Here is a 16,450-nt window from a genome sequence, read left to right on the forward strand (position 1 = left end):
TTCGTCATCTGTAAAATGGGTATTTTCCACCTCGTTGTGAAGATTAAATGACCATCAAGTACCTTGCAGTTTGTATTCAATAAGCCTTTCTTCAAAAGTAAAAAAGAAAACAAGAGCCAACAACCACCAAAGGGAAAGTAAAAAATGCTCTGTAAACATTTATAAAAGATCAGTTACTAAATTCTTATGTTAATAAAATTACGTAGTCATATTAAAAGGATAAAAATGCATGCAGATTAATTTCAATATTAGTGGCCACTTGTGACACTACATACTATTAAATGTCTTAGAGGAAAATTTAGTGGAAAGACAGGATGAGATGCAAGGAGGAGGCTCAAAAGTGAAGACTAAGTGGGGGAGGGACTAAAAAAGTCTCCCATGTTTATTTAAAAGGCAGAAGAAAGTTAAAAATATTTGTCTTGCCTCCCTTTGGCTTCCTACCATGGTGACTCAGGTACCTAACTCTATAAAGAAACACTGCAACTATTATTAGTAAACATAAATATAGCACAGTTCGTAAAAAAGACTACAGAGCAATGCTTAAAGTTTTTCCAAAGTTCATTATATTTTGAATAATTTAAAAAGTAAAAATTAAATTAGAGGCTTGTGTTCGTTCAGCCGGTCAAAATAGCTCTTGAATGAAGCCAGACCTCTATCCTACTGTGGCATTACTTGTTGGTTCTAAAATTTATATGGCATCCTTTAATGCCTGTGTTACACTCAAGATAATTTAATGCCTTCATTTCTTAAATTTCCCATTTATAAAATGTGAACCCAAGTACTAACGCGTCCATAACGTGGTCCCTGGAGCAGCAGCGTTAGCGTCTCCTGGGAACTTGTTAGAAACACAAATGTTCGGCCCCCCACCCCTCCCCACCAGCTGAACAAGAAGCCAGGGGTGTGGGCTCCAGCCATCTTTGTAGCAAGTCCTCCCTGTGATTCTGAGTGTGCTCCAGTTTGAAACCCACTACCAGAATGAATACACAACTAGTCCTAAATGTCAACAAAACAAAACAAAAAAACAACATAAAGTATGGCAGGATAATTTTTAAGTGTGGTCCAACACGGGATTCTCATCTCAAATATATTACTAACATCAAATCTTCCTACGTATTTAATTATCTCAGTGTTCTGTGTTATTTGTGCTATCTGACTCAGACTAATTTCGGTTACACCATTTTATTGAGAAAAAGATCAGTACATTTTAATCTATTAATTCTTCTGCTAGGACATATTTTATACAACAGAAAGGCTATTTCTCTACCAAGTGTACAATTCAAAATAATGTTTGGAAAACAAACTTAAAGTTCATTAACTTAAACCTGAATGCTAGGCAACATTATGAAAACCCACCCCAATATAAAAATTTAAAGTACACATGCTATCTGGTTATTAGTTCTATTCATGATTATTAAGTGCTATAAGTACGTCAAAAGTACGCTTCATACACAGGGCCCTAGCAGCGAAGGATTAATAGTGGCTCCTCACCTTGAGGTGTCGGTTCTGCCACTGGCTTCGCCTTCACTTGGATCCCTCAAAACAAAGTGAAGGTTGAGATTTAATGATAAAAGTGAAAAATATATCAAGAAAACCTACATCTAAAATGATTTTAAAATAAATTTGTTGAGCAAACTTCTACCATGACAGTTTTCTATTATTAGTCTAATACTACATCTCATGTTTTTCATCATAACCACATGTAACTATCATTGATTGAGCGTCTACTGGGTTATTATCAAGAGGAGATACTAGGTGAAAGTTTACAATTTTTTTTTTTTTTACACGATCTTCCAATTCCCAGCCACAATTTTAAAGTCACAATTTATCTTTTGGTTTGGTTTAATCTAAAGTTAAAACTATTTAATAATTGTCAACAGCAAGATTCAACGTCATATTTGTTATTACATATAATTCTAGTAGTCGCTCAATTTATAGAAAACAAATTAACCCTGTAGTTAGAAATAAAGCTCAACACATATGTAAATATTTCTAATAGTAAATATCAATTTTAAAGTAAGCAATTAGTTTATTTCAGAAATAGCTAACAATTCATGCACATGATAAAATATTAAAGCAAATCAAAAGCCTGTCCAAGCAGGTGAGTCTAAAAACACTGATTCAATCTTAAACAAAAACACTGATCTTACCTGGATATTCACCTGTGAAATAAAATCAGGAAAACACTACTAATTGTCCTTGTGTTGAATATAATCAGTATTTTTGGAGTCTACCAAAATTTTAACCACTTTGTTGTTTTTAAAGGTAATTAAATATCTTGTGACAGAGAGCAAAATACCATTTAAATAGCTGGGAAAAATCACCAACTTGATTTCTTAAGTTAATGTTGTCTTAATGTTTTAGCCGTTCCAGAAACATTTTATTACTTATGTAAAATGAATGTAACAGAAATAAAAGCAGTGCCACTCTCCCATCCCTCAAATTAAAACAACACATCCACACACCAAGCTCTAAAACTTTAAGTGGTTATTAAGAATATGAATGCCTCATGCCTCTCAGGGTCTTTAACTGTAGGCCTTTCTTAAACATATTCCATAAAAACCATTTTTCTATCTGCATTAAAGGATAATAAAACGTATTCTTGTATTCAAATGGAGTTTTTAAAATTTCTGTTTTTAGTAACTGGTATTGTCATTGGGAAGTATAATAAAATTCAATGCCATCTATACAAATCTATTTTTATTATAGCACACTCAAAGAACTAAAACATTTTTGAGTAGGTTCAAAGTGAAATGTGCATTTCCAGTTACATGTAGATGAACTGACATACATACAGAGGGGCAGTGCACCAACTTGGCAAGAAAGAGCTGTTGACTCCCGCTGCTAGGATCAAATTCCTTTAATAGGAAGGGACATAAGTTTCGCTGGACTTTTCTGTCCTATTTACATTTTGCCTTATAACTCACTGTTAGCACATACCTATTCCACTGCTGCCAAACTTTAGGAATTAGGAGCGAAATGTCCATTAGACCCTACTTGCTCTGCTATAAGTAGCTGAAGTAGCAATTAGCCCATACCCTGGTTCCTGCCTAACTGGATACCAGCAGGAGCACCGACCGGAAGAATTTCTGCTGCTTGGCAATTGTTTCAAACAGCCCAGGAAGTGGGCTGTACGTAGCCATGGTGGGAGGCAGATGGGGCTACAGAAGGCACAGCTGGCTTTAACAGCATACGCAGCATGGCATGGCTCTCTAACACTTAAAAGTTAAAAACCAAATACCTTATATATAGCAATATATACTCAACTGAACAAACTGGATTATTCCCTAACGGGCTAAGAATGAGCGATGGTTAGAAAATCATAAGGTTTGGTGTAAAAGAAGTAAGCCACACCAGCCTGAGCAAGAGCGAGACCCCGTCTCTACTAAAAATAGAAAGAAATTAATCAGACAACTAAAAATATATAGAAAAAAATTAGCCGGGCATGGTAGCACATGCCTATAGTCCCAGCTACTCGGGAGGCTGAGGCAGAAGGATTGCTTGAGCCCAGGAGTTTGAGGTTGCTGTGAGCTAGGCTGACGCCACGGCACTCACTCTAGCCCGGGCAAAAGAGTGAGACTCTGTCTCAAAAAAAAAAAAGAAGTAAGCCATGCAGGTTATCTTGGGCAGAAGGAAGAGCAAGTACAAAATCCTCAAGTGGGTGTGGCCAGTATACTTGAGGACAGTCAGGTGCCTGTGTGGCTGGTGTGGAACCAGCAAGGGGAAGGGTGGGAGAAGAAGAGGTCAGAGTAGAAACGGGTGGCCAGACAACACAGGGCCTTGTAGGCCACTGTGAAGGCTTTGAATTGTACTCTGAGCAAGATGAGAGCTAATCAAGGGCTTTAAAAATCAAGGAGTGACATGATCAGACTTAACACTGCTGGAAACACGATAGGAGGACAAGGACAGAAGCTAGGAGACCTGTTAGGTGGTGCAAGATCGACAGTGGTTTGGATTACGGAGGCAGTGGTGAGTGACGGAAGCAGCCAAATCCTGGAAGTGCTGTGAAGGTGGTGGAGCCAGCACAGCCCACCCACGGCTCTCGTGTGTGGCATGAGGCAGAGAGGTGTCACGGTGAACACCAAGGTTTGTAGTCAGAGCAACTAAAAAGGTGGTGCTGCCATTTCCTAAAATGGTAAAGAATAGGGAGGGACAAGTTTGGAAGAGGTCTGGGAGTTGAATTTTGAACACATCCTGTTTGAGAGTCTATAACACATCCAAGTGGAGAGGATGAGCAGGCAATTGGATAGACGAGCCTGCAGTACTGGAGAGAGATCTGGGAGTTCACAGATGGAATCTAATGTCATGAGCCTGAATGAGATCACCAAGAGAGTGAGGAAAAGCCGACAGGAGAATATGTACAGAGACTGAGCCCTCGGGCATTCTGGTATTTAGAGGTTAGGGAGAAAAGCAAGGGAACCTAAAAAGAACCAGCAAAGAGAAGGGATAGCTAGCTTGTGAGCCAGGAGAAACCCAGAGCCAAGTGAGAGAAATGTTTCAACCGTGTGGGATGTTTCAAGACAGTAAGTAGCTCACAGGAAGGAGCCATATCTGCCTCACTTCCTGCTGTATCAACACCTAGGAAAATGCCCAGCATGTAGTAGGTCTTCAAGTATTTGTTAAATGACTATATGGAGATCCTTTATCCAAACCTCCCAACACACCATCTCTAAGGCACTTTCTTGCTCTGACATTCTGTTTCTTGACTTCTTGTCCAGAGTACTCTTTACTAAGTTTCCTTTAGAATCTAATTTTTTATTGCAAGGTAAAGAGAAATATTTTGCAGAATGCTTAATGCACAATTAGTAATCAAGCATTAAATTCAAAACCTATTTTTCTTCATTTTAAAACTAATCCTGGCTTAACCACAAGAAAGTACTGGCTTTCCGAAACGGCCTTCGTCAGCCAAATTCCCAAAGGGGAAACTACTGATAATCTGACGAGTCTCCTGCAGTCGGTCAACTAACATTATCATGTAACTTTCACGCTGACTCCAACAAAGCTCCGCTAGCTTTGTTTATCAAATTGTCATGTTGCAGAGTAATTGCCCAAAGGGTACAAACTCATTTATTGACATGGTTAGAAACTAATGTTACATTTGAGGATTTAAAGTTTTAAATTCAGTTCTGTAATCCTGGGCAAACTGATCTGTGAACCCAGTCTATAAATAGCTCCATGAAAAGGCACGAGACTAAAGCTGCTTCTTCTCTTTTCCACATCTACTCTTTGAAATCCAAGGAACACCAATAACACTGGAAATTAAGTATTTAATTAATATTCTTTAAAGCAAGTATAATAATTTCTTACTCATCAGTGAAGACTCAGCTCAAACAGCTATATGATATGGAGCCTTCACTTTCCCCCTTCGACAGGAACTACTGTGCCTTCCCCTGAACTCCTTCAGCGTGTTGCCCACACTTCTTTTTTAGCACACATTCTGCTTTATGTCACGGCCAGTTGTTTACATGTCTGCTTCTTCCAGGATGGTAAGAATCTGGAGGGCACAGATGCCGTCTTACCCATCTTTATATCCTGCTCTGCACCTAACAAACTGCTTTGTACGTGACGGGGCTTAAGTAGGCATTTAGTGGGACACAGTAATTGGTCAAATTTACATCAACCTGCACTGTGTTCAGCAACTTGTATCATTGCTGGGCACTGCACATATACGCTCACTATTGAGAAAAGGGTACAATTGTGCTGTTTTATTAGATTAGAACTTCACTATACATGTATTCATTTTGTGTTTACTATGTTTTGATGTTAAGATTTTATGACGTAAAATTATATGAGTAATCTATGTGAATCTAGTATGTAGGCTTTTTATACAAAGAAGAAAAAAGGTAAACTATGTTATTGGTGAACAACTGAAAAGTATTTTCAAGATAAATATTTGAAGGACACATGTAAGCTCATATTTAATTACTTTTTCTAAATCGAGGCTTCTAAATATGAAATAATCTTTTTTGTTAAAATACATTTTTGATGTCAAGTTTTGCTCTTTCCACTTTATTTTACAGAATTTAAAAATTCTTATTTAGTCCATTTTTTTTTGTTTCTCTCTCTTTAGGAAAAAGAGTTTGTGTCTTCCTGGATTTTTTTTCTTCCAACTCTGTGAAAGAGCAGCTCTAATGAAATGTCATGAAACCACTTTGGAAAATCACTAAAAAGATTCAAGGAAAAAATCAAGTTTCCTTTATAATTCACAGACGAAACAAAACATGGCAGTATAGTGGTACTGACCTGCGAACAAATTTGGATGTGATTTTGCTTATTATACCAGTTGACGTTCCCCTTCTGGCATGTGCAAATGCACCCGTTTCATGGGACGGTGAAGCAGGTGGCCCATTATAAGCTGCGCTGCGTCGCTCCCGGAGCTGTTCACCATGGAAAGTGCTTCGGCTTGAACTCCCTCGGGGAAAGCGGGTCCGGTCTGGAGTGCTAGCACTGATACTGTGAGCAGATGGGGAAGCAGCAGGCACTCTCTGGGTTGCACTGCTGGGACAAATTAAGATATATTATTTAGAATAGGACAGGAAAAGCTTTCGATCATGCTAAAAACTGGAAAAAAAAGGTTATGGCTACTTCTTTCGGTCCTATTTTATTTGTTCACATTAGAAATGTGAGATATGGGTTAATTTTATTTATTATCATTGCAGAGGGATAAAATTTCAGTTTGAAACTAAATGTCTTTTATAAAAATTTGGTCACCAAAGATTAAGATATTACTGAAACAAGGAAACAAAGACAAATGCTTTGCAGTAAGAGGAATGCCAAACCAGGGATACTACACATATTTTTTTACTACTTTCAATTTAAACCATGTCACAATGTGGAACACAGATTTTACTGTTTATTAAAAAGCCTTTGAATAAAATCATTTCCTATTTCCAATCTAGGCATTGGTGATAGCACAATATGCTCCATGACACTACCAATATGGCTAACAAGTCTATCAAAGGGCTAAAACGTTCAGATGTTCTGAACTTCAGAAATCGTAAAATAGACAACAAATACTATATATAATTTTATACCTGAACAGGCTCTTTGAGTTCATCTGTTTCACTGACAGGAAAACTAAAGCCCAGTTTTATTAAGAACAAGTAACTGAGCCAGGACAATTACCCAGGGGTTTCAACTCCAGTCTAGTGGTTTTTTTTTGTGTGTATTGAAATCATACAAAATTCAATTTACCTAAATAACATATTAGGCAGTAATACTTTACTTGATTTAAAATCAAATCTTTAAAAAAATTCCTCTAGAAAATGATTTAAATTATAAGCAATATTTTCAATAACAGCTAAAGTACATAGGAAGCTCATGTTACAATTCAACTTTTTCTCTGTCGCAAACACTGCATCTTTTCAGAAAGCTCTTACTGTGTTGGTGACTATCATTTTCACATGGTGCTACAGCTTTTAAAATTCTTAACAAACAATATGAAATGTAACCAACGCATTACCCAGGCCGATAAGCTTCAGAGCCGTCTTTAATGGTTGGCAGTGTGACTTTAATAGGGTGACCAGAAGTGGACATGGACTTCTGGTGGCGGGGTCGTGCTGAGGGCACAGCAGAGCCTGCAGAAGACACGCTACTCACAGACATCTCTGTAAGGCTTTCGACACAGAGCAGTTGAGAAGACCATGGAGATATAACAAAAGAAGAAAAACCACAGTTTACTAAAATTTAAGAACTAGATTTTAAAAAATCTAAATTGACTGACACCCTTCATGACTGAAACACTTAAAAGAAAGTAACATTAGTGGCATTATTAGTGACTAATAAAACAATTAGTATTCTTGCTAAATGTGTACAGGGTAGATTTATCACTATCTTCTATGAAAAAGATCTCACACACGCTCTCTGTATGTGAATGTGAGAAGGTATAAAATTATTTTTGTGGTTGCATGACAGTTTCAGATAAAATGATAATAACTGGAGACACTTTTCGCTACCCAAAAATCAGTTTGTATGATGTGTTCATTGCAGTTCATCGTCCATTGTTCATACAATAAGAATTCATAATTATTCAAAAAATATTATCCCTGGAACCATCATCAAAATGCTTTTAGATCGTGAGTCAACAGGTTAACTGTTGCATATTAAAGGAACTGCAGATTAGGATTTAATATAGAAAAAAAATCATAAGTCTGAAATCAATTTCTAGTTATTTTTCTAGCCTAAAAGATGTTATGTCCAAGGAAGATACAACATTTATCTTTGTATGCCTTACAACGACACTTACTTTACATGCCTGTTAATTGAGAAGGAACAAACTGTAAGAGTGGTCTGTTCACTCTCCTGAAATGACTGGAGCTAGTACTAAGAACAGGATTTTATTAGAATAGACTCCATGTCTTTGTACGGTATTGATGAGCAGTCCTTCTAACTCACGATGGAAAGAACTTAAATTTTTTAAATAATAAAAGTAATATGATTTATTATCATTTGAAAGAAAACACTTTAAGAATTGTGTGGTCCTGAATGATCAGTTGAGATGGCCACATTTCTTTAGAGGAAGGAAAATAAAGCCTTTATTGTTTAGATACAATAATTACTTGATGGGAGGGGGACAGGGAAGGAGGGAAGGAGGGAAGGAGGAGGCAGCAGGTATATAAGAGAATAAGATTCACATTATAAAGATCAGATTAGGATGGTTTGACCTCCTTTATTATAGGGAAATATTTACTATCAGATTTTACTCAGAAATTCACAGGGGAAGAAATTCACCTCCTGATTTCCCTAAATATTTTCCCATCCTTCCATGCTGGTACAGAAGGGGAGATGTCTTAGTAAGAATGGTTGGTTGCAATCTTATTACTTTATATTTCCTTTTCTCTTGACCCATTCATTTGCAGTTGTTTCAGTAAGAGCACTAACAGAACAATAGCAAAGGTATCACAACTTTTACCTGTTGTCTTTTCCATTCTGTAATGCCATGTATCGATCCGTGGTCCTTTCACAAACATAGGTATTCCTTCTTGCCATGCTACCTCCAGGATACACATTGTTCTTTAAGAGGGAAGAAGAAAATTTAAAATTCTAACTATATTTGGGGAAAGCCAAAGAAATGAATTTAAATTGGCTTTGTAGAATTTTAATTGATCAGAATCTTACATTAATAAGATCTATGTCCTGCCTCTCTTTCTCTCTTATTTAGATTTCAGAAGTAAAAGACAAAGCATAAAAAACAGTTTTAGGAGGTTTAGCTTACTCTCTTACAGCAGCAGCCAGCAGTTTGGAAGCAACAAGAAAGCTGGGTTTCTATTCACTCTCTCTTTTGTGAGCTGGTGGTAGGCAAAGGGCACAGCAGGGCTACAGGCAGCCGTATGTCCCTGGGAGCTATAGTCCACCTCACACTGAGTCTCATCACCAACAGGAGTCTGTGGCGTGAAGGCAGCACCCTACTCGGAAGCCTGTGGGACTCCCCCCACCACCAATGGGAACAGTAAGGAGACTAAAAGCTCCAGGATCAAAGGCATGCCCAGCTGAGGCCACCAACAGAGGTATGTGCAGTGCCACTCTGAGGATATTTCCTCTAGTGTCACTCAGGTTTTAGCCAAAAGGCAGGCCAACTCTGAAGAGCCTTGGAGAAAAGAGAAAAAAATAAGCAAAAAGGAATAGATAGATGGGTGATTCTCCTTTCCACACACTTCAACCCTTGACCTATAACCCCTGTTGTTGTGCCTGCCCAAATCTTGTTACCAGCAATAAAATATTCAGGAATCATTTTCAAAAGGGATAAAATACTCTTCTGTCTAATCCTTACTTCAACAGAAAAAAAAAAAATCCCTAGTTTTGGCTAATCCAGCTTTCACTGTTCTTTAAAATACATAATTAACCTAAAATTTGTTTAATCATGAGGGCCAGAAAGATGACATTTGCGTGAATTCAGTTTGGAGAAGGAAAAAAATCATATACACAAAATTGTACAGTGCAAGTTCCTAGGAGGAATGACTCTTGTCACCAGTTACATAAAAAAAGCATAAATTACAAATTAAGTACCTAAGTTGTATTTCCCCAGGTAAACTTAGGATATGTAAAAGTTAAGCTATGGAAGCACAGGCTCACCAATTCCATTTGACACAGGTTCCTACAAAAAACCCACTTTTATAGTTGATCTTCCTAGTTCAAGTAACAAAACTCTAGTGACTGCTGAGCAGGTAATGCTCATTCTGTTGAGGATTTGGGGACCAGGTGGAAACTACCCTTGAATTCTAGTTTGGCAACTTCCCCAAAGTGGAAGCCAAACATATAAACAACTTCTTTGGGCTTCTTTTACAGTAAAGCAATTATATTTCTATAATTATATAGTTTTTATATAATATTTTATAATTATTATAGTATTTTTAATCTGAGTCTCCCTAAAAGAAGTAAACTCTTCTTCTCATTTTGTAAAAAAGTTGATTAATATTTTTCTTAGAGTTCATGTCTTAGTCCATTTGGGCTGCCATAACAAAGTACCACAGACTGGGTGGCTTATAAACAACAGAAATTTGTTGTTCACCGTTCTGGACGCTGGGAGATCAAGATGCTAGGAGATTCAGCATCTGGTGAGGGTCTGCTTCCTAGACGGTTGTCTTTTTGCTGTAATCTCACACAACAGAGGGCAGAGTGAGTTCCCTCAGGCCTCTCTGAGAAGGGCACTAATCCCATCTGTGAGAGCTCTGCCCTCATGACCTCATCAATCCCTAAAGGCCCCAACTTCTAATACCATCACCTTTGGGATTAAGATTTCAACATGTGAATTTTGGAAGGGACAAAAACATTCAGATCATAGCAGTTCACATCATTTTACATTATGTATTGTTCATACATATGATAGATAATACGGAAAGTACATTCACAAGTTTTATTGACTTCTTGATTAAAAAACAGCATAACGTATTTTTATTCTTCCAAGTTTCTTGGCTAACCAAGGGTTTTCTACTAATTCCCACGTGTAATTTTTGAATGGGAATTTCTAGAAGGAAAATCCTAAGTTCCCTTACAAATAGTAACACTCTGCTATGGTTTGACTGTGTCTCCCAACGTTCCTGTGTTGGAAACTCAATCCCTAATGCGACAGTGTTGGGAGGTGTGCTCCACTAGAGGTGATTAGCTGATGAGGGCTCTGTCTGCATGGATGGTTACTGTGGTAGTGGGTTAGCTATCTCAAGAGTGGCTTTGTTATAAAAGCCAGTTTGGCCCCCTCTTGCTCCCTGGTGCAGGCTCTCTTGACCTCTTGCCTTTCTGCTATGGGATGACACATCAAAAAGGCCCACGCCAGATGCTAGCACCTTGATATTAGACTACCCAACGTCCAGAACTATGGGAAATAAATTTCTTTTCTTTATGAAGTATCCAGTCTGTGGCATTCTCTTATAGCAACACAAAGGGCTAAGATACACTCCTATCATTTATAGCCTGTGGATGGTTATGCGTGATGAATAATGAAACAGATGATTCAGATAATTAACCAAAAATTTCTCTTAACCATTAATCTATTTAACTATTTAACTCAAGACTCTCCCCACTGCTGTCTTATCAATTGGTTAGTTTTAAATATTATCTGACAATACCATCCTTAGTCAATATACTAGACTAATGTGAAATAATACTGTCACAGAATCATACTTATAAGCAAGAGGCTTTACTATTGAATTAAAAAAACCTTCTGATCTTATAGATAATGAATGTACTACTAAACTATCACCTACTAAATTATCTATGAAAGTTATGGATATTATTTCTTTTTCCATTAGAAAGTAAGGAGCCATGTCAGACCATTTGAATGGATTAGGTATTTTCCATTATACTCCATTTTACTGACAAATAATAGAGTCACCGGTAAAAATGTTCATGTGTTCAGTCAATAATTTACAATACAACAGAGCTTAAGTTGTAAATGCTCAAGTTCCTTCTACCTGAGAGATTACCTCAAAAAAGGTACTAAAGTTGTGTATTTTGGCTTTAAAGCAGGGGTTAGCAAACTTTTTCTGTAAAGAGTCAGACGGTGAACACTTTGGGATTTGTGGGCCACAATGTCAGTCAGTACTGGCCAGTACTGGGCCAGTAGTCAGGAAGATGCCTAAGAATACGTTATAATACCTTCACATTTAAATGACAATTTAGCTAGATAAATCAAAGTGCTTTTCTTTCAATATTTATCTTCCACATCCATGTTGCTGTTAAGAAACCTGAGGTCAGTCTGAATCTTGTTCCTCACTTTGGAATCTTTTAAAAGTTTTTGGATTAGTTTTTGGTGTCTATACATTCCACTTTAATGAGTCCAGGAACAGGTTTTCCTTCTAGCTTCTGTTTGCTATTCTGAGTTGTTTCGATATGAAGTCTTCCCTCTTCCTTTATTTATTGTTATTATTTATTCAATTATTTCCTCCCCTTCAGTTTGTCTCCTTTCCTTTCAAAATACCTATTTTCTGAACGTTGCTGATTCTATTCCTAGTCTTCACATATCTTAGTTTTCTTTTGTATTTGCCATCTCTATTCTTTCCTACTGTCTTACAGCACGGCATCTCATCTTCTAGCTCCCTTTATATAATTTCTATAATTTGCTGTTTTAAGTGAATTATGTGAGGTAACTTTATAAACTAATTATTAGCTGAGTCTGCCTTCAATAAAGAGCTTATTTGTAAATGTAAGGCTAAATGTGCTAATGTAATTTTAAGCAAATATTACAAATGGGAAAAAATGAAGCAGGAAAGTTTCATGTTCCATTTTGTGGTGAAGTTAAGCGTTATTTTAAGAATTCTTATTTTCTTTTGTTCTTAAATTGCATTTATGAGAAGCTCGCCCCCCTCTTTGTGTGTTTTTTAAATTGATTCATTTAAAGATTTCGAAACATTTAAAAAAAAAAATAAAGGTTTTACAAAAAACTCTGAAAACCAATAAAGACAACAAATTGCAATATACCAGAATATTTACTCACACTTGGAATAGTTGAAGATTTTTTCCTCTCTGGCCCCACAAGAGGGCTGGCGGTCATCTCGCTTTTTGATCCAACTGTTGTGCTGCCAAGTTTTCGAGCCACATCTTTGTCCCACTCCTCTTTCTGTTCACTTTCCACGCTGTTAGCCTGAGGTCTTTTCGTATATGATACAGCAGGAGGAATGGATGGACCAGCTACAATTTTTTAAAAAATAGTATTATTAGCTGAAAAACTGATATATTTTCTTCTCACAAACAAAAGCCCTGTACTAAACTTATCTGTATTTGCATGTTTTATGCTCTGAACAAAGATTAAACTGTTTGATTAAAAAATCGGATCAGTCCCTGCAAAGTAATATAAATCCGTGAGAACCAGACGACACGAGCACACAGAGGTATGAACGTATGATGTTCAAAAAACATAGGTTTGGGTAGAACCAGTGTGTCTTTTCACTGATTTGACTGTTTCCCCCACCATGATCACTGAAACGCCGCTGCTTCTGATTTGCTGAAATGCTTCGCTGGACCTTCAGGTGAGCAGGGGACTGAAGAGTGCTGTTGTTTAAGTCACTACTGGGCCGGGATCTCTGACTCAAGTTTCCACTGGATAATGACTCACCGCCTTCAAACTGTAAGATAAAGAAAGACGATCAGGATTTTAAAACACAAAAAGTTTATACAAATAACATATTTTCTTGATTGTCTGAACACTTCAAAGCTATATAAGGAGTAATCAGAACTAAAACAGTGTGGTTTTGGACACAGAACTTCAAGGTGGCAGGCAGGAAGGGAGAGAACATCAAAGTGTACTCGTAATTGTCTGCTATTGTGTATAAATCCATAGTTTGGTCAAACGCCAAGTAACAGCTACCAATTACTGAATAGTTATTATATACTAGGCATGATGCTAAGCTCTTTATGTATATTACTTTGTTTACTCATTACAACAAACCTATGATGTATTAACCTGCACTTTATAGATGGAAAAACTGAGGCTAACAGAGTCAAGGGATATTGTTGAGATTCAAACTTAGGATAAAATCTAAAATCTTAAATACACATACATATGTCTATACACATACATATGCACATATACCGCATGTATATATATATTGTTGTTTATTTTCTCCACATTTACAAAAACAATTTTTGGTTTATTGGCTCTGATCAGGAAATTACATCTACTTGGAACTAAGCACAGTCAATTGGGGTTGATACGCCCCTCCCTCCCTGCAACACCATTTGTTGCCAGCAAACTTTTGACTGAATCACTGGCATCCAATGGGAAATCTAAATTCATATATAGAGGACACTAATGACAAAGAGCAGAATAAGACTGATGATCATTATAATAGATAATAGGTAACACAGAGCACATGGTAATCTGCTCAGAACTATTCTAAGGACTTTACAAGTATTAATTCATTTAACCCTCTCAATGAACCTAAAAGATAAGTACTATTATTATCCTCATTTTATAGATAAGGAAACTGAGGCACAGAAAATTAAGTAAACTGCCTAAGTTGCATAGTTAGTGGCTGTGCTGGGGTGGGGATTCAAATCCAGTGAACCTTGCCCCAAAGTTCAGGTCTTAATAGTTGCAGTAGCCCCATTAGTTTATATTCAATATAATTCGTACTTTAATTCATGCGTGGGCTCTGCTGTATACTTGTAAAATTCATGCTTGCTTTATATTTAAATTAGGAGGAAAACTAAAGATCTTAAGAGTAAAATTTAAAATCTAAGTAGAAACAGTTCAAAACCTTTAGAAATAACCATTTATTCTATTTCACACTTAAAATTCTCTTGACTTGGCTTCCTTGATACCACATATCTAGCTATTAGTGTCTCTACTGAAGGCTCCTCTCTTCCATTATAATAATACCCACCTGGTGGCTTCATTGAGAGGATTAGACTAATTAGTACCTGTAAAGTCCCGAGAACAGTTCCTGGCACACTACCGTGTACAGCGTGTGCCCCTCTGATGACGACTCCAGATCTATTAATTCTACGCAAATCTCTCCCTCCAAATCCAGGTCTTTATATCCAAATGTCTACTAGACAGTGCTGTCCAACAGGAATCTCAAATTCAACCCAAATTGAACTTGTTGTCTTCCCCCTGAAATCTGCACCTTTCCTATCTTGGCAAACATACTTACACGGTCATCTATGCTAGAAATCTGAGGGGCTCTTACCCCTTAATTCCAACCGGTCACCAAGTACTACCGTTAATTCTGTCTCTTACATGTCACACACCAAAGTGGGTCTGACATCAGCCTGTTGCAGGTACCCAGTATCGCGTCCATCCCCCCAATCAGAGCACACGCCACACTCTACCATATTATCGACTAATCATCTCCGTTCTAGACCAAGGGCTCCTTGAGAGCAAAGACTTTCTCATCTTTCTGGTCACAGTACCTAGCATAGTTTCTGGTTCAATAAATGTCAGCTGGAATGTACTGCTTCACTAACAGTTACTATTTGATTATAAATAACTTCAATTTTCTATAAAATGCCTACCACAGATGTCTAATTTCCAATACACTGACAATGCTCTGGGCTCTGTCCTTAACTCTCAATTTATACCCTCAATATTTGCTTTCTTAAAGGACCGTTTGCTTTCATGGTTCCCCATGTGTATACAGTTATTTCCTTAATCTATCTCCTTATTATAGATCTCCTCTGGCCTTGAGAATTCCCAATTGAATGTAACAAAGCCTCTTGACACTACAAGGGAAAATATCACCAAACAACCTTTCCGTAGGTTACCTCTTATATAAATCATTCAAAACATACATTTTGTTTTAAATGCTGTCACTTCCTCATGTTTCAGGCACTGTCTTTTCTGCACACCCAGAATAACCACACTACCTTTCGCAGGGCTGTTGCATTTGGATGCACAAGCTGCCCTGCACAAGTCTGGGGGACACCATTCTCTCCTGACTAGGCTGTGAATGGCGCCTGCCTCTTGGAGCTAAGCAAGGTGACAGGTCTGCTTTCTCATAAAATCTTTCTTGGAACCCACAAATGAAATCGGTTCATAATTTAGCATCTTGATTTTTTTTAATTCCAACAAATAAGAATGTTAGGGTCTTTACATTATTTTCGATGCCATAAAGAATAGAACATATTTACTAGCATTACATCTTATATTTAGCTGCCACGTAGCTAAAGAAAAGATTCACATTAATTTAAAAAGTTGAAAAACTTACTTCAGGTGGTTTTCTGCCTAGAAGAATATAGGTAGCCATAACTTCATCATATTTCTGATTTATTAAGGCGTCATTTATTTCATCTCGTGCAAAACCCATGGTGATCATGATGTCTAGAAATTTTAAAAAAAGGCAAATTTTCTGAAAATGGGTTTATTTTAGTAAACAAAAATAGGCAAGTTTGCCAATACTGGATATAAAAACTAAGTCATAAAAATTTAAACTGTAGTTTTAATTATAAAAACTTCTGAATTATTAACCTACAGATACTTTATTTCACAGATATTGTACGTTCATAATCTTTCATGCAAAAA

The 16,450-nt window shown here is 37.1% G+C and overlaps 1 protein-coding gene across 1 annotated transcript in view; it reads right to left on the minus strand.

Moving 5' to 3' along the window:
* The window catches only part of MARK1 (MAP/microtubule affinity-regulating kinase 1), a 177,002-nt gene that overhangs the window by 4,773 nt on the left and 155,779 nt on the right, over positions 1-16,450 (minus strand). Inside the window, exons 10-15 of the mRNA XM_012649669.1 lie at positions 16,137-16,249; positions 13,400-13,553; positions 12,926-13,119; positions 8,909-9,009; positions 7,460-7,612; positions 6,241-6,492 (exon numbers count right to left, since the gene is read on the minus strand). Of these exons, the coding sequence (XP_012505123.1) occupies positions 6,241-6,492; positions 7,460-7,612; positions 8,909-9,009; positions 12,926-13,119; positions 13,400-13,553; positions 16,137-16,249 (967 nt within the window). The remainder of the gene's footprint in view (positions 1-6,240; positions 6,493-7,459; positions 7,613-8,908; positions 9,010-12,925; positions 13,120-13,399; positions 13,554-16,136; positions 16,250-16,450) is intronic.

Source organism: Propithecus coquereli, unplaced genomic scaffold (assembly GCF_000956105.1).
Source record: "Propithecus coquereli isolate 6110/MARCELLA unplaced genomic scaffold, Pcoq_1.0 Scaffold300, whole genome shotgun sequence".
Taxonomy (NCBI): domain Eukaryota; kingdom Metazoa; phylum Chordata; class Mammalia; order Primates; family Indriidae; genus Propithecus; species Propithecus coquereli.